The sequence below is a fragment of the Ranitomeya variabilis genome, chromosome 2, assembly GCF_051348905.1.
Source record: "Ranitomeya variabilis isolate aRanVar5 chromosome 2, aRanVar5.hap1, whole genome shotgun sequence".
NCBI classification, from domain to species: domain Eukaryota; kingdom Metazoa; phylum Chordata; class Amphibia; order Anura; family Dendrobatidae; genus Ranitomeya; species Ranitomeya variabilis.
In genome coordinates, this window is record NC_135233.1 from 670570580 (window position 1) to 670595285 (window position 24706).

At 39.9% G+C, this 24706-nt stretch overlaps 1 protein-coding gene across 3 annotated transcripts in view; it reads right to left on the reverse strand.

The window, feature by feature from the left end:
- Positions 1–6815: 6815 nt before the first annotated feature.
- Positions 6816–24706, reverse strand: part of ECT2L (epithelial cell transforming 2 like) — a 133295-nt gene continuing 115404 nt past the window's right edge. For 2 of the 3 annotated variants that reach the window (XM_077289245.1, XM_077289243.1), the window contains 3 exons: positions 10232–10320; positions 7958–8130; positions 6816–7006 (listed from right to left, as the gene is read on the reverse strand). In XM_077289245.1, coding sequence (XP_077145360.1) covers positions 6876–7006; positions 7958–8130; positions 10232–10320 — 393 coding nt within the window. In that variant the 3' untranslated portion in view covers positions 6816–6875. The remainder of the gene's footprint in view (positions 7007–7957; positions 8131–10231; positions 10321–24706) is intronic. The other variant, XM_077289244.1, reaches the window with a different exon arrangement.

A 24706-nucleotide genomic window follows, 5' to 3' on the forward strand; every position in this document is an offset into this window, starting at 1 on the left:
ACACTTTCAAAGTTTTCCCAATTTTTTGGACTGACTGACCTTAATTTCTTAAAGTAATGATGGCCACTCTTTTTTTCTTTACTTAGCTGCTTTTTTCTTGCCATAATACAAATTCTAACAGTCTATTCAGTAGGACTATCAGCTGTGTATCCACCAGACTTCTGCTCAACACAACTGATGGTCCCAACCCCATTTATAAGGCAAGAAATCCCACTTATTAAAGTTGACAGGGCACACCTGTGAAGTGAAAACCATTCCCGGTGACTACCTCTTGAAGCTCATCAAGAGAATGCCAAGAGTGTGCAAAGCAGTCATCAAAGCAAAAGGTGCCTACTTGGAAGAACCTAGAATATAAGACATAATTTCAGTTGTTTCACACTTTTTTGTTAAGTATATAATTCCACATGTGTTAATTCATAGTTTTGATGCCTTCAGTGTGAATGTACAATTTTCATAGTCATGAAAATACAGAAAAATCTTTAAATGAGGTGTCCAAACTTTTGGTCTGTACTGTAAATGAGCTGTTAAAATCTATAGCCCTGATTCAGATCTCCATGAGAATCTGCCTCCAGAGCTGGTTTTAAGTAAAAGGAGGAGTTGCCTGTGTGATGTGTAATGGCAGCTCTCACTTCCTCTGAGCTTCAGCTTCCATCTCACAGGCAGACAGGGTTGTAATATTGTTACAATACAGCAGAGCTGTGAGAGCTGCAGCAAATGTGTTTGGAAGGAGACACAGTTCAGTTCTAATGTTTTGTTACTTAAATATCTCACATTGTAAGGCTATGTCTCCACGTTCAGGATGGCCGGCGGTATCGCCGCAGCGGCGAAGCCACTCGGCGCTAAGCCCCGCCCCCTTTCTGGGACGCGATCATGCCGGATGTGTTAACTCTTCACATCCGGGATGATTGCTCTGTCCCATAGGGCCCTGTGATATGCCTTGCGGGGACGCTGCGTCCCCGCAAGGTGTACGGACATGCTGCGATCTGAAAAGAAGCGCAGCATGTCCGGAGTCGCAGGGCCGCCGCGTGCGGGTTTCCACGCATAGTGGAGACGGGATTTCATAAAATCCCCTCCACTATGCTGGAACATCTGGACGCTGCTTGTTTGACGCTGCAGCTCTGCGCAGCGTCAAACAAGCAGCGTTTCCTGACCGTGGAAACATACCCTTACTCTGCCTTTTATTAAATAACTCCGAAGGCAGACTCTCATGCAGCTCAGTCTTTCCCATAGCCTTGACCAGGTTTTTCTTTTTTTAAATATAACAAAAACGTATGTCTCTGGAATAAGACATCAGATCGTAGATAGATCATTTTATTCAACTTCCTATGACGTGCGTGTTCATATAGATTGTTGATCCTACAGAAAGTTCCCCTTTTATTGCTGCTACTCACAAAAGTTAGGGATACTTGGCTTTCTGGTGAAATTTATGGTTTATGTAAAAAGGTCACACTGCAGTGACATTTTATCATGAAAGTAGAGCATTTACTTAGAAGCATACAATACTGATTTCCTCATCTCAAAATAATTTATTGAAACAAAAGCCAAGAACGGTGGTGGGTATACCCCAACTAAAAAAAGTCAATGTTTCAATAACTTGCAATGTGACCTTAAGCATCAATTACAGTTTGACAACGATGTCTCGGTGTTCACAAGATGAGTTATTGTCGGCTGAGGTATGACATTCCACTCTGGAAGGACAGACCTCAGGGGTCATTTAGGTTCTGGAGTACAGAGTTATGAGCCTCTAAACTGTGACTCACCTTGATCCCGTAGGTTTTCTATGGGATTCTGGTTTGAAGGTGCAGGTCACTCCATTTGAGGCACCCCATTTTCCAACAGCCGTTTCCTAATGATGCGACCTTGATGAGCTGCAGCATGGTCATCCATGAAGATGAAGTTAGGCCTGTGTTTATGCAGAGGCACAATGATTGGATTTATGTTATTCAAGTAGTAGGGGCTTGTCACTGTAACATTCACAAAGTGTAGGGCACTTCTGTATTAACTAGACACCTGCCCATACTAACACCAGCGCCACCAAAGGCTCGTCTGGTGACAACAGTGGCTGATGCATAGCGGTCTCCTCGACGTCGCCAACATCGTTTGCAGCTATCATTTCTGCTCAGCATGAATCGACTTTCACCAGTGAACAGCACTGAGGCTCACTGGTTCCTCGTCCAGCATAGATGCTCCCTGACCCATTTAAGACAGTGGTGTGGTCAGGTATACTTGCTTGTCTAGCGCACAGACCACGCTAATGTAAACTGTTTTGAATGGTCTGACGTAACACTTGGGTGCCTCTCACCTCCCTTAAAGTGAACCTGTCAGCAGGATTGTGCTTAGTAAACTACAGACACTGTCAGGTTGGTGCCGTTATACTGATTAAAATGCCTTGGTTGATGAAATCTGGCTTGTGGTTGTTTAACCACTTAAACCTCGGAGCTTTTTTCGGTTTTGCATTTTCCTTTTCACTCCCCTCCTTCCCAGAGCCATAATTTTTTTTTTTTTCCGTCAATATGGCCATGTGAGGGCTTCTTTTTTTGCGGGACAAGTAGTACTTTCGAACGACACCATTGGTTTTACCATGTCATGCGGTAAAATTGCAAAAATAAGTGCAATCCCACACTTGTTTTTTGTTTGTTTGGCTTTTTTGCTAGGGTCACTAAATGCTAAAACTGACCTGCTATTATGATTCTGCAGGTCGTTATGAGTTCATAGACACCAAACATGTCTAGGTTATTTTTTATGTAAGTGGTGAAACAAAAAATTCCAAACTTTGCTATAAAAAAACAAAAAAATGCGCAAATTTCTGAGACCCGTAGCGTCTCCATGTTTTGGAAACTCTGGTCAGCTGAGGGCTTATTTTTTGTGCGCTGAGCTGACGTTTTTAAATATATCATTTTGGTGCAGATAAAATCGCCCTTTATTGCATTTTAATGCAATGTTGCAGGGACCAAAAAAACGTAATTCTGGTGTTTGGGATTTATTTTATTTTTTTTAATTGATTGGGCGTTCTGAATGTGGCGATACCAAATATGTGTAGGTTTGATTTTTTTTTATTGTTTTATTTTGAATGGGGCGAAAGGGGGGTGATTTGAACTTTAATTTATTAATTTTTTTTTCATATTTTTTAAAACTTTGTACTTTTGCCATGCTTCAATCTCCTTCATGGGAGGCTAAAAGCTGGCATAGCCTGATCGGCTCTGCTACATAGGAGCAATGCTCAGATCGCTCCTATGTAGTAGAATTACAGCATTGCTATGAGTGCCGACCACAGGGTGGTGCTCACAGCAATCTGGCATCAACAACCATAGAGGTCTGCAGGAGACCACTGGTTGTTATGCCAATGCACCAATGACCCCCTTGGGGTCACCAATGCGCACATTTCGGGCCGGAAGTGCTTGTTAAATGCCGCTGTCAGTGTTTGACAGGGCCATTTAACTAGTTAACAGCAGTGGGTGGATCGTGATTCCACCCGCCGCTATTGCAGGCGCATGTCGGCTGTACAAAACAGCTGACATGTCCCGGCTTTGATGCGGGTCATCTGTATGCGCTTATGACAGGTCACTAATCCTTCAGTGACCTGCCTCCTATTTGGCATGATGCATATGTGAGCTTAGAAATAGCAATATTGTGGGTTTTTACAAAAAAAATTACTTCCAGGAAAATTGCAGCAGCGCCTGTGCAGTAGCATGTATCTCTTACGAATAGATGATACTGCGCAAATGCTGCAGCTGGTGCCATTTTGCTGCAGCCACATTATTTGCCCTCCAGCAAAACGTCAGTGGCGCTTGAGCAGTAGCATCCATCAGTAAGAGATACATGCTACTTCGCAGGTGCCACTGCCATTTTTCTGGATGTGATTTTTTTTTTTTTGTAAACCCACAATATATATATAATCTGATGATCTGATCAGCTGTTGTGTCCCTCTAAAATTCAAGATCCACCCGCGGCTGTTAACCAGTTAACTGCCGCTGTCAATCACTGGCATTTAACACACCCAGGCGGGAGTGCGTCACATTTCCCGTCCATTGGCACCCCTGTTTTATGATCGAGGCGCAGGCGAGTTGTAATGACAGCCAGAAGTCTCAGAAGACCCTCGTGCCTGTCATGGTGAAGCCCCTATGAATGCTGGCTTGTGGTATAGATCATGTTTATTGCTACACATAGCAGGGCTGAAGTCCTGCTATGTGTGGCACAAGTGATTGGATGATCGCAGATTCACGTTTTCTAAGGGGACTATTGAAGCCAGTAAAAAAATAAATGTTCAAATCACCCCCCCCCCCTTTTTGCCCCATTGAAAATACTACCAAATGTGTATTTTTTTTTTATTTATTGAATCACTGGGTTCAGAAATGTTCGATGTATAAAAATATAAAGTAAATTAATAAGATCGGTAAACGGCAAAACGAGAAAAAGAATCGAAATGCCAGAATTGCAAAAAAGATTGAAACGCCAACATTGCAATAAGAAGCAATAACGGGCAATCAAAACATAATATCTACACCAAAATGGTATTGATGAAAGTATCAGCTCGCAGAAAAAAAAGAACATCACACAGATTATGAGAAATGGAGACTCAGAATATGGCGACATAATTTAAAAATAACCTATACATGTTTGGCATCCTTGTACTGACCTGCTGAATCATATTGCCTGGTCAGTTTTAGCATTTAGTCAACATGGTAAATAAAAATAAACTATTGTGGAATTGCACACTTTTTGCAATTTCACTGCATTTGGAATTTTGTTCTAATTTTCCAGTATGTTATATGGTAAAACCAATGGTGTTATTCAAAAGTACAACTCGTCCCACAAAAACTAAGCCCTCACATGGCCTTATTGATAGAAAAATACAAATGTTATGGCTCTGGGAAAAAGGGGAGCAAAAAAACATGCACAAAAATTGAAAAATCACAAGGTCGTGAAGGGGTTAAGATGAAACCTCCAACAGAAAAATTCACCTTAATGAGGCAGTCAGTCACTTTGGACACTGTGATAAGATGCCAGAAGGGGTCTAAAGTGACTCCATCTGCCCATTATAGTGAATAGCTCCATCCATTACGGTTTTGGGGATTTAGATGGAAATCCCGACATAAGTGCTCAGCGTAGATCCCAGGATGAATATGAACCTAGGCTTAACATTATTTATGTACCTGAAAATGCTACCAACAAAAACTTTAATTATCCAACAAAAAAAAGAAGCCCCCACCCAGGCCTGTCGTCCATCAGGGAGTTTCCATGCAAAGGTTGATAACGGAAGGAAGAAACTGGGAAAGAAAACGGCGCACTAGGGTCTTATCTGGTGATAATAGGGTGTCAGGGAAAGGGGAGATGCACTCACCTTGTTAGGTTACTAAATGGCAGCATAACACAGCTGCTGCACAGGTACTGGTCAAGGAAACAACCATGGATATAGCGATTAAAACGGAGGTATCGCTCATCAGGTTTAAAAGTCAACGCGTTTCGAGGTCTTGCAGGATCCTCTTCATCAGGACAAAACCTGGTGAGACTGTAAGTGCCGAGTCTATTGAAAAATCCGCCAAACCTAGCCCAAAGTGGAAAAGTGGTCTCCCTCTCTTCTCAACCCCGCAGTTCGCTTCCCCATGTACAACTATGGTGTAGTGGAAAGAACCCACTTAATTTAGGGGTGTGTTTCTTCAGAAGCACAAGCTGGACACCCTATATGGGGCACCATTTGCAATTTTCATTCTGCAATATCCACCCTGTGCTTTTTTTGGGGTGGTGTGGGGGGGCACCTCTATAGGGCCAAAATATTCACTGCACCCACGGAGGAATTCACTGAGGGGTGTAATTTTCATAATGGTCTCAATTTGAGGGTTTTTCTACTTTTCTGGGTTCTGCAAATGTCACCCACAAATTCTGTGCTACAAAAGTCAAATAGTGATACTGAAGCCCCACCCTACAACCAATATTTTTTTACTTTAACCACACATGACGTATTTCTGCGTTTAGGAGGAAATGAGTAACAAATTATAGGGTCCTTTTTCCTATTACCCCCTTGTTAAAATGAAAAACTGAGGAAGAAGCAGACATTGGTGGAAATACATTTTTCAGTTAACTTTGCATTATTTTCTTATGAAGCATCTGAGGAACGAAACTTCCGGACTGTGGTTCAAAATGCTCTGAAGCGTGGGATTTTTTTAAAAAATAGAATTACATTTGGGGGCTTTCTAATTTACAAGTACTTTAATGGCACTCCAAAAGTGAAGCATTCCATTAAATATATTTTGTAAAAATTTAAAAAAAAAGAAAAATTGCTGATAAACTTTTATTCCTTTTAACATCCTAACAAAATAAAATTGTGTTTGAAAAGTGATGGTGATGTGAAGACATATGGTTATAAAAGTGCAGATTTTGAAAATTGCCAACATTTTTAGTTTTGATATTTTCAGAAATAAATGCTAAACCTATTGGCTTAAATTTACCAGTAACAAAGTACAATGTGTCATAAAAATAAAGAATTTCAAAATTGCAGGAGTATGTAGAAGAATATCAGAGTTTAAAACTAGAGCTTGGTCATGTAGACCAAAATTGGATCCATCACTAAGGGGTTAAAGTTTACCACATAATTTTATACGTTAAGTTTCTTTTAATCATCGATATAAAGGCCATGAATGGAAAGATGTGTGTAGTATCAGTGTGTCCACTCGCAGCTCTGAAAATTGGTTCCATTGACGTGAATGAGTTTGATTTGTGCAATACGGATGGGACAGCATAGATCTCTGCAGCACTGTGCTGCCTGTTGACGTACCCTAGAGGTGATTTACATATAATAAATTATATACAAATCATATGAGTATTAATGCAAATTTTTTTTATTATAATCCAGTGACATGAAAATTCTAATTGTGGATTTATGGCTTCTCAATACTGGCATAAATAGCGCTCTGACATGCAGAAAGCCAGGTGACCTTCTCCTCTTCTGTACTGGTACAGCAGACCCACTGACGCTTTGGACCTTGGAGTCTGAATGCATTTTTCACATCTGGAAGAAAAAATTTAAAAAAAATAAAAATGAACCTTTAGGCTACGTTCCCACAATGAGGATTTGATGCGTTTTTAATATTGCAGATTTTCTGAAGCATTTCTGCACCTATTCGTAAATTAGATGACTTGCGTTTTTTGTCTTTTTGGAATTTCGTGTTAAATAAATTAAGCTGTTTTGATACTTCCTGATATCTGGCCTTACTGGAAATGCACATAGAACGCATAGCGTTTTTACCTGCAGATTTTCTGCATCTAATGCAATTTTATGGGGAGGATCCACACACAAAACGCAATATACTCCCAAGAGAAACTGACTTGTTGAGGATTTCATGCACGCCCCGTAGATCACTTTAGGCAGCGTAAAAAAAGAAGTACAGTGGGCATGAGGTATCTATAAATCCCATCCACATTGCTGGAACCGTAACACGATGCACATTTTCATAGTGAAATACTTGACATCAAGAACTCATGGTGGAAACTTTCCTTAAATATTCCAGCGGGCTTGTTTACATGTATTTGTTTCAAAAATAAAGTTACCAATAAATGTCTATGCGAACACAGAGTTTTTCTAGGAGGTTTTTGAGCAGAAACATGAAATTCTTCTCAAAAATACAAAAAAAAAATTAAAAAACTGAGTGTCTGCTCTGAAAACTCAGAAAAGTCTCCGTCTTTTGCAGTGTACAAATCAAGTGGGTTTTACCAAAATATTTTTATAAAACTTTGAATTGAACTAATCTTTTCTTCTGGGAATATATTCAGAATTTTTAAGGTCGAGAGAAGACAACTACATCAAGTGCAATCTATAACCTAACATTTTATATTAACTTAAAATTTTGAAAATATTACAAAAACTAGAAAAAAAGATAAAATAGTATATAAAGTGTATGTGTCAAAATGTGGAGTAGTTAAGAGAAAAGAACGAACAGAAGCCAGGTGTATTCCAACTTACATTTCGTATCTGGATTGTCTTCCACCAGTAACCTAGGCAGAGATACTGAGGCCATAAACTGGTAGGACGTCTTTGATGTATGACTGAAAGGAACATAGGAAATGTGCCGACTGGAAATCACTAGAGCATCGTTGAAGAGAAAGAGACTCAAGTCGCTGATGTGCTCATAGATCCTGTGTAAACATAGTCAACGTCAGTACGAAATAGGCTGAACTATTATTATACTCCATTTTCATCATGACTGCACAATTAATATCTACACTGTTAGTAAATTTAGAAAATCGGAAACGTGTATGAGATTTGTTAGAATTAGTGATGAGCTAATGTTCTGGGATTAGGCGTTATCCGATCATGCTTGGGTGCTAACCGAGTGTCTTCAACGTGCTTGAATAATATGTTCCGAGATCCCACACCTGCATGTGTTGAGGCTGTCAAACAGTCACGTGACATGCAGTCGCGGGGACTCGAACAAGTGTACTGACATGTCATGTAAGGGAGAACATGCCACCATTACATTTACATTTGTTCAAAACCCTCCATAAAGACTTTGCTAATATCAAATATGCAGCAGAGAAGACTCATGCATTTCTTAAAGGGGTTCTCCATTTTTAGGAAAGCAGACCTGAAGCACTGCGAAATACCTAAAATAACAGAGTATATACTCACTCCTCCAAGGGTCCAGCACCAGCTTCATGTTGATTCTCAGATCTAGATGTTTGGGCTGCAGCGGTGACATCACCATGATAGCACGCATCACTGTTGTAGCCAATAACCATGATACATGGCACGACTCTCTGTAGTTAGTGATTAGCTGTAGAGCTAATGTATGCTCTCAACATGACATCACTACTGTAGCCCAAACAGCTTGATCCAAGTAGCATCGAGGAGTAAGTCCTGGTCCAGGGGAGGGCATTTGGGGCCCAATTTCCTGAAAAATGGAAAACCCCTTTAAGCACTTCATCACATAATTCAATACTCTCTCCTTGTAGAACACATCATTTTTCTTATCATTATCCAAATTTGAAAAGCAATGAAAAAAATGTTAAATGCCATTACTGATGAATATTCAGAAGTGATTGACGTGACAAACAATTACTGGCAAGTTGAAGGAAATCCACTACTGTTAGCAGATCTGGTCCTTAAACATACAGCTCTGGCAAAAATTAAGAGACTACTGCAAAATTTTCAATTTGGCAGATTTTTCTCTTTATAGGTATATTTTTGAGTAAAATGTAAATTATTTTATTCTATAAACTACTGACAACATGTCTCCGAAGTTCCAAGCAATAAATTTCATATTTTTTCTGAAAATGAGAAATGGTCAAAATAACAAAAAAATGCATTGCCTCTAGGAGCCTGGTACGAACTGTTCTTGCCATACACTTCACCCCAGCTGCCATTTGCCATTCCTTTTGTAGGTCACTTGATGTCACCCTGTGGTTGCTGAGTGACATTCAAATAGGATGACGGTCATCTCGGTCAGTGGAGAGTCGTTTTCACCCTCTGCCGGTCTGTAGCTTTGTTGTCCACAATATCTGCTGCTTGATCTTGTTGTAATGGACTGCTGTCTTACAAATTTTAAGGATGGAGGCAACATAACGCTCACTGTGTCCCTCTGCTAGTATTGTGCCCTTCTTTTCCTCACTCAAGACTTTTCAACTCATTTGTGATGGTTAAAAGTTATTTTTTCATTCCTATTACTTTTGGGATATTACTACCACTTGTTTTGCCATCCAGCTCGTCATATTGCAAGAGGATTGTGAACACCATAGCAGGGTTCTTTAGACTTTCCTTTGGTAAATAAGATTTGGTTCAGGTGATCACCTAATCAGAAGCACATTAAGTAGAATGAGGTGTACTCTGGTTGGAATTCAGCTGACACTTGAATGGAGTGGCTGTCAGATATGTAGAGAAGCTGATTTTTTATAAAACTGTGCAGTGGTCTCTTAATTTTTGTCAGAGCTGTATGTTTTATGTACGTTAGGAATGGCAAATCATTTCCCAGATTGTGATAACACTTCTTATTTACGGAAATGATCACTTTGAGCAAATGAGCATGATACTAGAAGCATTTAGTGAGCGTGAAAAAGATTGGATTCCATGGCTTTAAAAATTATGCTAGTTTCAGACAGATACAGTGCTCTCTGCTGGTTTCCATTTGAAATCCCCCCCAAAAAACAGGATTTTGACGGTGCTCAGAGGGAAGCACTGGTCTCAGGAGGGACTGCATTGTATTGTGGCATGCCACAATCCGAGACAAGCTTGTAACAGTACCTCAGGGATGCACTGATGTCTTCATTGACACATCTCAGTAGAACCACATCTTGCATATGTATTAGATGTCTATTTGCTTCTATCAGGTTCTGGGAAATAAGAAGTAAATAATATTTCAACAAATGTTAAAACTAAGCACCATTTTGGATGGTCATAGAGGTTCCTGAACTTAAATTTTAACGTAAAAATATTAAAGGGAATCTGTCCATGGGTTTTTGCTGAGTGCAGCATAATGTAAGGGCAGAAAGCTTGATTAAAATGATGTATCACTTAGGCTGGGTTCACACTGCGTTAGCAGCAGCCCGTTCAGCACATACGCTAATGGGCTGCTGTTAACGCAAGTGCCGACGTTACATCCCGCTAGCGCAGATAGAGCATCGGCTAGCTCTATCTGCGCTAGCAGTGACGGACCCGGAAACGCTACAGCCCGCGTCTCAGGGTCCGTCACTCAATGACGGAACATCCCTAGTGATGCGACATTGCTGTTAATGGCTGCCGTAACGGACTACGTTACACCGCATTTATGCCGCGGTGTAACGTAGTCCGTTAGACGGACGACCATAACACAATGTGAACCCAGCCTTACTGGGTTGCTTGGTGTAGTTTTTATAAAATCAGTGTTTTATCAGCAGAAGATTATCACTAGAGGACTAGTTGTCTCATGCCTCCTGCTATGTGTAACTCCGCCCCCATACAACTTCCGCTCTCTTCCTGATGTCACCTGCAACTGCCCTTCTCTGATCTCTCTTCCAGAGATTAGGGCAGCTTCCCCTCTCTGAATCTTTTTTCCTAATGTCACTTACAGATGATTCTCCCTGACTTCCACCTGTGGTCACCCATAACTTCCCCTCTCTGTTCTCTCTTACTAGGTTACTTGCAATTTCTCCTCTGTGATCTCTCTTTCTGATATCACTTTCATCTTCAGCTTTGATCTCTCTTCCTGATGACACTTGTAGCCTTCCCCTCCCTGATGTGTTTTCCAGAGATCACTTGCAGTTTTCCTTCTCTGATCTCTCTTCCCGAGGCCAGGAAGCAGGAAGAACAATAACTAGTAAAATAAAGAATATCTGCGCTGTGAACATCAAATGAGAAGACTGTATAAAGGGCAATGGTAATACTGTGATCAGAGAAATAATGATTACCTCATAAAAAAGTGCTGATCTAAAACTGGGACCATACAAAACGGTATTCCTCACCCTCTTTCTCCTATGATCTGTTAGTCCGTCTGTATGATCCAGGTAGAAATGGTAGTCCGGTCTGGGTTTGTGTGATATCTTCCAGGGTATGCACTACAGTACCTGTCCCGGCCGGTGACAGAACCTCATGTGCTCTATACCCACGTGCAGGCTCTGTACGCTCCTCGGCTCTGGTAGGTGCTCTGCTTGCGGCAGGACCTAACGTGACGTCACGTCCACGTGATTGCTCACGTGACAGCCTATGGATAGCAAGAAGGACCAATTCCTACGCGTTTCGGAGCTGAACGAGCTCCTTCCTCAGGGATGGTCCTATTCAGCCTATGTGTACTATTTATAGCCTGCAGATAGGAACGTAACTATGCTAGGTGTTAAATGCAAAAAGTTCTATTTCGCTATTCAAACCCCTTGGGACCAGAGTGTCTAACCTGAAGATCATTTTAGTTTCCTCCCTTGACATATATCTAATATAATCACCACCTCGAGAACATTGACGCACCCTTTTAAGACCTGTAATGATGGTGCCATATACTGATCCATTATGGTGGATCCGAAAATGTTTTGAAAGCGGGTGTCCTTCATACTTTTTCTCAATATTCCTCATATGTTCACTTATCCTAGTATGAAGGGCCCGTTTAGTTCTTCCAATGTATAATTTGTCACAAGGGCACCTAATTGAATAAATAACCCCTTTGGTGTCACAGGTTATAAAATCCTCGATTTTCCATTCAACCCTTTCTTTCACTAAACGAAATTGTTTCTTCGTTTTCAATAATCTACAGGATTTACATTTAGTACACGGGAAAAAGCCCTGATGTTGACGTCCGAACAGATGATTTGGTACCAAAGACAATTGTGGTACTGTGGGGGCTATTTTGTTCCCCAAATTTTGGGCTTTCTTATAAACAAAAGGCGGATTTACTGGTAATTTTTCCCCAATTACCTTATCTTCCTTAAGAATATTCCAATGTCTTTTGACTATTTTACGGAAGAGATGTGTATTGGCACTATACCTGGTGATAATGGGGATAATTTCCCTCCCTTGCTTATTTTCATTTTTCTCTTTATTAAGAAGAAGACATGATCTAGGTAATTCTTTGACTTGTTTTTTTACCAGTGATAAAGAATTAGGTGAATAGCCTTTATTCAAAAATTTCTGTGTGAGAGCGCCTGCTTCACTCTCAAAATCCTGCGTACGGGAACAATTTCTATGCGCCCTGATCATTTGACTTTTGGGAACATTGAGTAACCAGTTAGGGAGATGGCAACTATTAAGGGCAATATAGCTATTCCCATCAGTAGGTTTATGAAACGTTTTGGTTTGAATCTTCCCTTCAGAAATAAAAATACTAAGATCTAAAAAGTCAATGGTTTCAGTACTGGTGGTAGCCGTAAATTTTAAAAAATAAGAATTTTTATTTAAAACATTAATAAAATCGAACAACGAATCGGCACCACCAGACCATATAAAAATAACATCATCAATGAACCTCTGCCAGAGCACCAGGTTCGCACCCCACGGGGAATTGTCATAAATGGTATCATGTTCCCATTTACCCACGTACAAGTTGGCATAACTTGGTGCGAACCTGGTGCCCATAGCAGTACCCCACTGCTGGGAGTAGTAGTACGTCTGATATTTAAAAAAGTTATGAGTAAGTATAAAACGCATACAATCTAAAATAAATGTGATTTGATCACTCGGGAGTGTCCCCTGTTTCTCTAAAAAGAATTGTGAGGCTAGACATCCTTTGTCATGCTGTATCACAGTATATAATGAAGTGATATCCATAGTACCCAGAATATAGTGATTCTTCCATTCTATTTGTTCCAAAATCCTAAGAATATGGGAACTATCTTTAAGATAAGAGGGGAGACCTGGAACCAATTTTTGTAAAAAACAGTCCACATACTTTGACATGTTGGCCGTTAGACAGCCCACCCCTGATATGATAGGTCTCCCGGGGGGGTTATTCAAACTTTTATGTATTTTCGGGAGATAATAAAAGTACGCTGTCTGTGGATGATTTATATGCATAAAATCAAACTCCCTTTTCGTGATAATTCCTCGTTCAAATCCTTTTTTGAGTAAATCCTTCAATTCCTGGGCAAATAATACGGATGGATCACTTGGTAGGAGGCAATAAGTTTTTTGATCACCAAGTAAACGTGAACATTCTATGTTATAATCTTCAGAATTAAGAATAACAATACCCCCCCCTTTATCCGCTGGTCTAATCGTAATGGCTTTATTTGTCTGAATCTGCTTAATAGCTTTTTGTTCTTCCACCGTCAGATTGTTCTTGAAACTCGAACATCTTTTATCTGAGATTCTTCTAATGTCCCTTATAACATTGTTTTGAAAAGCTTCAAATGCCTCAGAGTATTCTTGGGTTGGATTGAAATTTGATTTAGCCCTTAATGTGGTGTGAACAAACGGGTCATCAGGTGGGGAAAAAGCAGTTCGACTAATGGGATTTTTTAAAAAATGTTTTTTTACAGCCAATTGCTTCATAAATAATTTAATACCAATGAAGGCCTGGAATTTATCAAACTTGACACTGGGGGCATATTTCAGACCTTTACTAAGTAAAGATATTTCTTTTTTATCCAATATGTGACTACTCAAATTAAAGAGTTTTTGATCAAATTGTTTATTTAATTCTTCATTCCTGTAAGCTTGCTGCCTCTTTTTTTGGGCAAATTTCCCGCCCCTGCAGCCCCTTTTTCTGATTTTTTTGGAACTACCTGGAAAAAAGGGTGGCTCTTATGTTTATTTTTTGGCACAGTAGGTACTCTGGGAGGTGGATTTCCATTGGACTTAGTTGGTTTTTTAAGTGTTTTTTGGGGGGTAATTTTAGGAGTCATAGCGATATGGTTCTGAAATTGATCGGAATCATGTGCCGTCAAAGATTTCCTATTGTTCTCCCTTCCACTGGTTGATGGAAGGTTTACATCATTCTCTAAAGGCTGGAACCTATTCTGGAAAGCATGTGAAGATATAGGGGTATAAATGGAAATCTCATGAGAGGAAGGCCCAGATTCCACCGAGATATTGCTCACCTCCAGTGAGTTTGTTAGGGCTTGCTGTCTGAAACCCTCAACCTCCTCTGTTGGATGAATTGAGAAGCAACCATCTGTTGATGTACTCATATTGGTTTCATCTATTGTTATAAAATCATTCATATGATTATATTTTGGGAATTGTTCTTCCCTAATACGTTCACTATTTGTATTATTAATGCTACAGTTTTGCAAAGGTGCTCTAAATAAGGGTTGTTTTGTCCAATTGGGGATCATATCTCTACCAAATTTAGATTGTTTTTTGACCAAGATTTCTTTTTCCTTTGCTAGGATTCTGATCCTGATGTTATTAGATAACCTCAAGATGTCCGGATGGCATTCAAATAATTTTATTTCATCAAATAATTTGGTAATGCTACTTTCTAGTTCGCTTAGATGTTGTTTTCTTTTATCAATAATAAACGAGACTGTTTTGATAGAAAATTCTTTAAACATAGCATCCCATTGCCTCACAGTATCCTGATCCCCAATGTCACCCGAGATGGATTTATACACTATTAAACCCTTTGGTATACAGTTATAGGATAAATATCTTTCTAGCGTGGCAATTTCCCATAAGTCCCTCATTTCTTTAATGAGAAGTTGTTCCAATTTTTTTAGGGTTTCAATTGCTTCAGTGGCATCTCCCATATTCTGTATCACTGGAATATCTGTCTGGGCGTGATTAAAAAACTTTTGAATAGTATGAATTCTTCTTGTTCTATCTGATAAAAGGTCTCTCATGATGTGAGGTGGTGGGGAGCTGCTTAAATGGAGTGGTGACAAAAATTGAATTAAAGTATCAAGTATCTATACCAAGAGCGCTACCCCTCCTCTGAACCTGCAGCTGATATATCTACAGTGTCACCTAACTGTAGCAGTATAAAACATCAAATTAGTAAAATAAAGAATATCTGCGCTGTGAACATCAAATGAGAAGACTGTATAAAGGGCAATGGTAATACTGTGATCAGAGAAATAATGATTACCTCATAAAAAAGTGCTGATCTAAAACTGGGACCATACAAAACGGTATTCCTCACCCTCTTTCTCCTATGATCTGTTAGTCCGTCTGTATGATCCAGGTAGAAATGGTAGTCCGGTCTGGGTTTGTGTGATATCTTCCAGGGTATGCACTACAGTACCTGTCCCGGCCGGTGACAGAACCTCATGTGCTCTATACCCACGTGCAGGCTCTGTACGCTCCTCGGCTCTGGTAGGTGCTCTGCTTGCGGCAGGACCTAACGTGACGTCACGTCCACGTGATTGCTCACGTGACAGCCTATGGATAGCAAGAAGGACCAATTCCTACGCGTTTCGGAGCTGAACGAGCTCCTTCCTCAGGGATGGTCCTATTCAGCCTATGTGTACTATTTATAGCCTGCAGATAGGAACGTAACTATGCTAGGTGTTAAATGCAAAAAGTTCTATTTCGCTATTCAAACCCCTTGGGACCAGAGTGTCTAACCTGAAGATCATTTTAGTTTCCTCCCTTGACATATATCTAATATAATCACCACCTCGAGAACATTGACGCACCCTTTTAAGACCTGTAATGATGGTGCCATATACTGATCCATTATGGTGGATCCGAAAATGTTTTGAAAGCGGGTGTCCTTCATACTTTTTCTCAATATTCCTCATATGTTCACTTATCCTAGTATGAAGGGCCCGTTTAGTTCTTCCAATGTATAATTTGTCACAAGGGCACCTAATTGAATAAATAACCCCTTTGGTGTCACAGGTTATAAAATCCTCGATTTTCCATTCAACCCTTTCTTTCACTAAACGAAATTGTTTCTTCGTTTTCAATAATCTACAGGATTTACATTTAGTACACATAATGTGACAAATTATACATTGGAAGAACTAAACGGGCCCTTCATACTAGGATAAGTGAACATATGAGGAATATTGAGAAAAAGTATGAAGGACACCCGCTTTCAAAACATTTTCGGATCCACCATAATGGATCAGTATATGGCACCATCATTACAGGTCTTAAAAGGGTGCGTCAATGTTCTCGAGGTGGTGATTATATTAGATATATGTCAAGGGAGGAAACTAAAATGATCTTCAGGTTAGACACTCTGGTCCCAAGGGGTTTGAATAGCGAAATAGAACTTTTTGCATTTAACACCTAGCATAGTTACGTTCCTATCTGCAGGCTATAAATAGTACACATAGGCTGAATAGGACCATCCCTGAGGAAGGAGCTCGTTCAGCTCCGAAACGCGTAGGAATTGGTCCTTCTTGCTATCCATAGGCTGTCACGTGAGCAATCACGTGGACGTGACGTCACGTTAGGTCCTGCCGCAAGCAGAGCACCTACCAGAGCCGAGGAGCGTACAGAGCCTGCACGTGGGTATAGAGCACATGAGGTTCTGTCACCGGCCGGGACAGGTACTGTAGTGCATACCCTGGAAGATATCACACAAACCCAGACCGGACTACCATTTCTACCTGGATCATACAGACGGACTAACAGATCATAGGAGAAAGAGGGTGAGGAATACCGTTTTGTATGGTCCCAGTTTTAGATCAGCACTTTTTTATGAGGTAATCATTATTTCTCTGATCACAGTATTACCATTGCCCTTTATACAGTCTTCTCATTTGATGTTCACAGCGCAGATATTCTTTATTTTACTAATTTGATGTTTTATACTGCTACAGTTAGGTGACACTGTAGATATATCAGCTGCAGGTTCAGAGGAGGGGTAGCGCTCTTGGTATAGATACTTGATACTTTAATTCAATTTTTGTCACCACTCCATTTAAGCAGCTCCCCACCACCTCACATCATGAGAGACCTTTTATCAGATAGAACAAGAAGAATTCATACTATTCAAAAGTTTTTTAATCACGCCCAGACAGATATTCCAGTGATACAGAATATGGGAGATGCCACTGAAGCAATTGAAACCCTAAAAAAATTGGAACAACTTCTCATTAAAGAAATGAGGGACTTATGGGAAATTGCCACGCTAGAAAGATATTTATCCTATAACTGTATACCAAAGGGTTTAATAGTGTATAAATCCATCTCGGGTGACATTGGGGATCAGGATACTGTGAGGCAATGGGATGCTATGTTTAAAGAATTTTCTATCAAAACAGTCTCGTTTATTATTGATAAAAGAAAACAACATCTAAGCGAACTAGAAAGTAGCATTACCAAATTATTTGATGAAATAAAATTATTTGAATGCCATCCGGACATCTTGAGGTTATCTAATAACATCAGGATCAGAATCCTAGCAAAGGAAAAAGAAATCTTGGTCAAAAAACAATCTAAATTTGGTAGAGATATGATCCCCAATTGGACAAAACAACCCTTATTTAGAGCACCTTTGCAAAACTGTAGCATTAATAATACAAATAGTGAACGTATTAGGGAAGAACAATTCCCAAAATATAATCATATGAATGATTTTATAACAATAGATGAAACCAATATGAGTACATCAACAGATGGTTGCTTCTCAATTCATCCAACAGAGGAGGTTGAGGGTTTCAGACAGCAAGCCCTAACAAACTCACTGGAGGTGAGCAATATCTCGGTGGAATCTGGGCCTTCCTCTCATGAGATTTCCATTTATACCCCTATATCTTCACATGCTTTCCAGAATAGGTTCCAGCCTTTAGAGAATGATGTAAACCTTCCATCAACCAGTGGAAGGGAGAACAATAGGAAATCTTTGACGGCACATGATTCCGATCAATTTCAGAACCATATCGCTATGACTCCTAAAATTACCCCCCAAAAAACACTTAAAAAACCAACTAAGTCCAATGGAAATCCACCTCCCAGAGTACCTACTGTGCCAAAAAATAAACATAAGAGCCACCCTTTTTTCCAGGTAGTTCCAAAAAAATCAGAAAAAGGGGCTGCAGGGGCGGGAAATTTGCCCAAAAAAAGAGGCAGCAAGCTTACAGGAATGAAGAATTAAATAAACAATTTGATCAAAAACTCTTTAATTTGAGTAGTCACATATTGGATAAAAAAGAAATATCTTTACTTAGTAAAGGTCTGAAATATGCCCCCAGTGTCAAGTTTGATAAATTCCAGGCCTTCATTGGTATTAAATTATTTATGAAGCAATTGGCTGTAAAAAAACATTTTTTAAAAAATCCCATTAGTCGAACTGCTTTTTCCCCACCTGATGACCCGTTTGTTCACACCACATTAAGGGCTAAATCAAATTTCAATCCAACCCAAGAATACTCTGAGGCATTTGAAGCTTTTCAAAACAATGTTATAAGGGACATTAGAAGAATCTCAGATAAAAGATGTTCGAGTTTCAAGAACAATCTGACGGTGGAAGAACAAAAAGCTATTAAGCAGATTCAGACAAATAAAGCCATTACGATTAGACCAGCGGATAAAGGGGGGGGTATTGTTATTCTTAATTCTGAAGATTATAACATAGAATGTTCACGTTTACTTGGTGATCAAAAAACTTATTGCCTCCTACCAAGTGATCCATCCGTATTATTTGCCCAGGAATTGAAGGATTTACTCAAAAAAGGATTTGAACGAGGAATTATCACGAAAAGGGAGTTTGATTTTATGCATATAAATCATCCACAGACAGCGTACTTTTATTATCTCCCGAAAATACATAAAAGTTTGAATAACCCCCCCGGGAGACCTATCATATCAGGGGTGGGCTGTCTAACGGCCAACATGTCAAAGTATGTGGACTGTTTTTTACAAAAATTGGTTCCAGGTCTCCCCTCTTATCTTAAAGATAGTTCCCATATTCTTAGGATTTTGGAACAAATAGAATGGAAGAATCACTATATTCTGGGTACTATGGATATCACTTCATTATATACTGTGATACAGCATGACAAAGGATGTCTAGCCTCACAATTCTTTTTAGAGAAACAGGGGACACTCCCGAGTGATCAAATCACATTTATTTTAGATTGTATGCGTTTTATACTTACTCATAACTTTTTTAAATATCAGACGTACTACTACTCCCAGCAGTGGGGTACTGCTATGGGCACCAGGTTCGCACCAAGTTATGCCAACTTGTACGTGGGTAAATGGGAACATGATACCATTTATGACAATTCCCCGTGGGGTGCGAACCTGGTGCTCTGGCAGAGGTTCATTGATGATGTTATTTTTATATGGTCTGGTGGTGCCGATTCGTTGTTCGATTTTATTAATGTTTTAAATAAAAATTCTTATTTTTTAAAATTTACGGCTACCACCAGTACTGAAACCATTGACTTTTTAGATCTTAGTATTTTTATTTCTGAAGGGAAGATTCAAACCAAAACGTTTCATAAACCTACTGATGGGAATAGCTATATTGCCCTTAATAGTTGCCATCTCCCTAACTGGTTACTCAATGTTCCCAAAAGTCAAATGATCAGGGCGCATAGAAATTGTTCCCGTACGCAGGATTTTGAGAGTGAAGCAGGCGCTCTCACACAGAAATTTTTGAATAAAGGCTATTCACCTAATTCTTTATCACTGGTAAAAAAACAAGTCAAAGAATTACCTAGATCATGTCTTCTTCTTAATAAAGAGAAAAATGAAAATAAGCAAGGGAGGGAAATTATCCCCATTATCACCAGGTATAGTGCCAATACACATCTCTTCCGTAAAATAGTCAAAAGACATTGGAATATTCTTAAGGAAGATAAGGTAATTGGGGAAAAATTACCAGTAAATCCGCCTTTTGTTTATAAGAAAGCCCAAAATTTGGGGAACAAAATAGCCCCCACAGTACCACAATTGTCTTTGGTACCAAATCATCTGTTCGGACGTCAACATCAGGGCTTTTTCCCGTGTACTAAATGTAAATCCTGTAGATTATTGAAAACGAAGAAACAATTTCGTTTAGTGAAAGAAAGGGTTGAATGGAAAATCGAGGATTTTATAACCTGTGACACCAAAGGGGTTATTTATTCAATTAGGTGCCCTTGTGACAAATTATACATTGGAAGAACTAAACGGGCCCTTCATACTAGGATAAGTGAACATATGAGGAATATTGAGAAAAAGTATGAAGGACACCCGCTTTCAAAACATTTTCGGATCCACCATAATGGATCAGTATATGGCACCATCATTACAGGTCTTAAAAGGGTGCGTCAATGTTCTCGAGGTGGTGATTATATTAGATATATGTCAAGGGAGGAAACTAAAATGATCTTCAGGTTAGACACTCTGGTCCCAAGGGGTTTGAATAGCGAAATAGAACTTTTTGCATTTAACACCTAGCATAGTTACGTTCCTATCTGCAGGCTATAAATAGTACACATAGGCTGAATAGGACCATCCCTGAGGAAGGAGCTCGTTCAGCTCCGAAACGCGTAGGAATTGGTCCTTCTTGCTATCCATAGGCTGTCACGTGAGCAATCACGTGGACGTGACGTCACGTTAGGTCCTGCCGCAAGCAGAGCACCTACCAGAGCCGAGGAGCGTACAGAGCCTGCACGTGGGTATAGAGCACATGAGGTTCTGTCACCGGCCGGGACAGGTACTGTAGTGCATACCCTGGAAGATATCACACAAACCCAGACCGGACTACCATTTCTACCTGGATCATACAGACGGACTAACAGATCATAGGAGAAAGAGGGTGAGGAATACCGTTTTGTATGGTCCCAGTTTTAGATCAGCACTTTTTTATGAGGTAATCATTATTTCTCTGATCACAGTATTACCATTGCCCTTTATACAGTCTTCTCATTTGATGTTCACAGCGCAGATATTCTTTATTTTACTAATTTGATGTTTTATACTGCTACAGTTAGGTGACACTGTAGATATATCAGCTGCAGGTTCAGAGGAGGGGTAGCGCTCTTGGTATAGATACTTGATACTTTAAGAACAATAACTAATCTGTTTTCCATAGACTTCAATGTTAACAAAAACGGATCCAGTTGAAATCAATTTTTTGCAGGTGAACAAAAAAGTTTTGTGTGCACAGCTCTTTTGTCAATGGATTGCTGCTGGACCCGTTCTTATGGATGATTACTGGACATCTGAATTTGGCCTTACATAGATGTGCCAGGACCTCAGTCCAATAAAATGGCTCCTTGTCTTTATCCTGTACACTACACATGGGCACCCGTCTGGGTTGTCTCTTGTCACCCATATTGTTTGCCTTAGCGATTGAAACTCTAGCTACTTTATTGTGATCAGATCTGATCTTAAAAGGATTGGCCCGTGAATCTGGTGAAGATCGTCCCGCATTGTATGTGAATGACCTCCTGTTATCCAGATATATCAATTCTGAAAGCTATAGAGTTGATAGATATCTATGGATCATGCTCAGGTCTTTTGATTAACTGAACTAAATCCTTTCTGATGTACCCATCTAGATCTCGTTTGCTTACCTCTACTACACCTGGTTTAAGGGTAGGCTTCTAATTTAAATAGATGGACCTCACATGTAACACACCTGATATGATATCGCTCAATGTTTTACCACTTCTCTCTGCTTTTAAAGATAAATTTAAGTTATGGAGCTCATTACCAATCTCAGTGGCAGGCAGAATAAGCCTTATTAACATTACTATACAGCCATAGTGTTTGTACAAATTACAGCTCATCTTCATACCAGTCTTACATTCCTTCTTTCCTTCTCTAGATTCCATGTTTATATCCTTTATATGGGGCTCTTCTAGATCAAAATTACAACTTGCTATGCTGCAGCTCCCTAAGATAGCCATTGGTATGGCTGTACCTAATATGTTCTTATATTATGTACAGTAATTGGACAGCTTAAATACCTGGGCCCATGGCTATTAGTGGGTGCTGGTGCTCTTACGACCCCTGAATGCCACATTGCAGACTGCCCAGAGGAGCATTGCACGGCGAATAAGCCTCCTTACCTTGACAAGCCAGAGCTTTTATGTCCCTCTCCATAAGGAGAAACCTTACTGCTTAACTATGGAGCACTTAAGGCCCGTGCTGAAATCCCCTGGTACTGTGAAGCCAGACTGCCTCTATAAACAGGGTAGCCTAGAAGGTTTGAGTGGAAACTAAGAAAATATTTAGATGTGTGGGTATCCCTCTGGAAACTCTGTTATGGACGGATTTAGGCCTTAATAAATTGCAATATTTCAAGACTTCCTATAGTGGGAGAATAATTGGATAACAGAGTAAGTTATTTGATGGAGTCAGGGTTCTTTTGCTTTTTTTAACAACCGCAAATCCATCTTCAATTGGCCAGTCCACTTTTTTTTATGCCTTCAAATTTGTTATGTCTTTAAAGGGAACCCGTCACCCCCAAAATCGATGGTGAGGTAAGCCCACCGGCATCAGGGGCTTATCTACAGCATTCTGGAATGCTGTAGATAAGCCCCCGATGTATCCTGAAAGATGAGAAAAACAGGTTAGATTATACTCACCCAGGGTAAGTCCCTGATGCTGGTGGGTTTAGCTCATCTTTGATTTTGGGGGTGACAGGTTCCCTTTAATACACAATTTCCAGAGCACCGTACTTCTTTTTCCTCAATCCCCTTTATTGGTATTATCAGATCACATGTAGCCTAGTTTCCAGGTTACATTCATCCCTTGTGTTTTCTAAGTCAACAAATGATTCATTTCCAGTTATAGATAAATGGAAAGCAAAAACCCCATCTTTCAAGGGAATCTGTCAGCAGTATCAACTATTTGGGTATGTAGGTCATAGAGAGCCATAAAATGGTACTGTGATATCTGCGATCAGATGTCTTGTTACAGAGAAATCCATGTTTTTCTTATTAGCTGTTAAGATCTAAGGTCCACACACTGATCTGCATGAGAATCTGCCTCCAGAGATAATTTTAAATTACAGGGTGAGTCACCAGTGTGAGACATGTAATGACTGACTTGTTTCTCTCATAATCACACACAGATCTGCAGTGAGATCAGAAAGAACACAGTACAACAGAGCTAACACAGTAGAACAGAGCTCGATTATATCTGACACATCTGCATGTGTCAGCTGATAGCGCTGCAGCTTCCATCTCAGAGGCAGCCAGTGTAGGTGAAGGGCAGTACAGAAGAGCTGATAGCACTGAGGCAGGACAACTGCAAATGTGTTTATTGTGTTTGTAATCAGACAAGGTTCAATTTTGCTGTACTGTGTTGGTCATAATCAGACACAGCTCTGCAGCAGAGCTGACATCACTATGAGTGGACAACTGCTGCTGCAAATGTGTTTGTAATGAAACAAAGTTCACTTCTACTGTACTGTGTCAGCTCAGCTGCACTGTGTTAGTTCTCATCTGACTGCAGAGCTGTGTGTGATTATGAGAGCAAAGTGTCAGTCATTACATGTCTCACACTGCTAGCACCCCCTTTCATTTGAAATAAGCTCAGAAGGAAGATTCTCATGCAGATCAGTGTCCGGCCCATAGATCTTATCTCATTTACATCTTATATATATAAAAAATGAGTGCATGTGTGTGTGTATCGACGATGATGTCATAATGGTTGCCATGGCGACAATGATGTCATAAAGGTTGCCATGGCGAAGAATATGTCATAATGGTTGCCATGGTGACAATGATGTCATAATAGGTTGCAATGGTGACGGTGATGTCATAATAGTTGCCATGGCAACGATGATGTCATAATAGGTTGTAATGGTGACGGTTATGTAATAATGGTTGCCATGGTGACGATGATGTCATAATAGGTTGCCATGGCGATGACGATGTCAGAATGATTGCCATGTCGAAGATGATGTCATAATGGGTATATGAATTTCAAAAAACTGACCATCACATCCAAACATAGACTAAGTGTGAACAGTTGTTGAACCTAGAGTCACCAACTCGTATACAGTCAAATAAATAAGGCAGCACACTGCAGCGCTGAAACATGCAAACATGAAACATGAAAACTGAACTGCATTACTGCACTAGAAATATGAAAAAATGAGAGCGTTTAGCGCATAAATTGGCCAATTCATGTATACCTGGTAGCCACATAGTCTAGGACCTGGTATACGAGAGATGCCTTAATGTGGCTACCAGGTACACATGAATTGACCAATTTTTGCGCTAAACGCTCTCATTTTTTCATATGTCTAGTGCATTAATGCAGTTCAATTTTCATGTCTCATGTTTGTATGTTTTGGTGCCGCAGTGTGCTGCCTTATTTATTTGACTGTATAATGGGTATATGGGCACGGAACTATGGGATAGAGGATGTGTGATGGGTATATGGGCACGGTACTATGGGATGGAGGATATG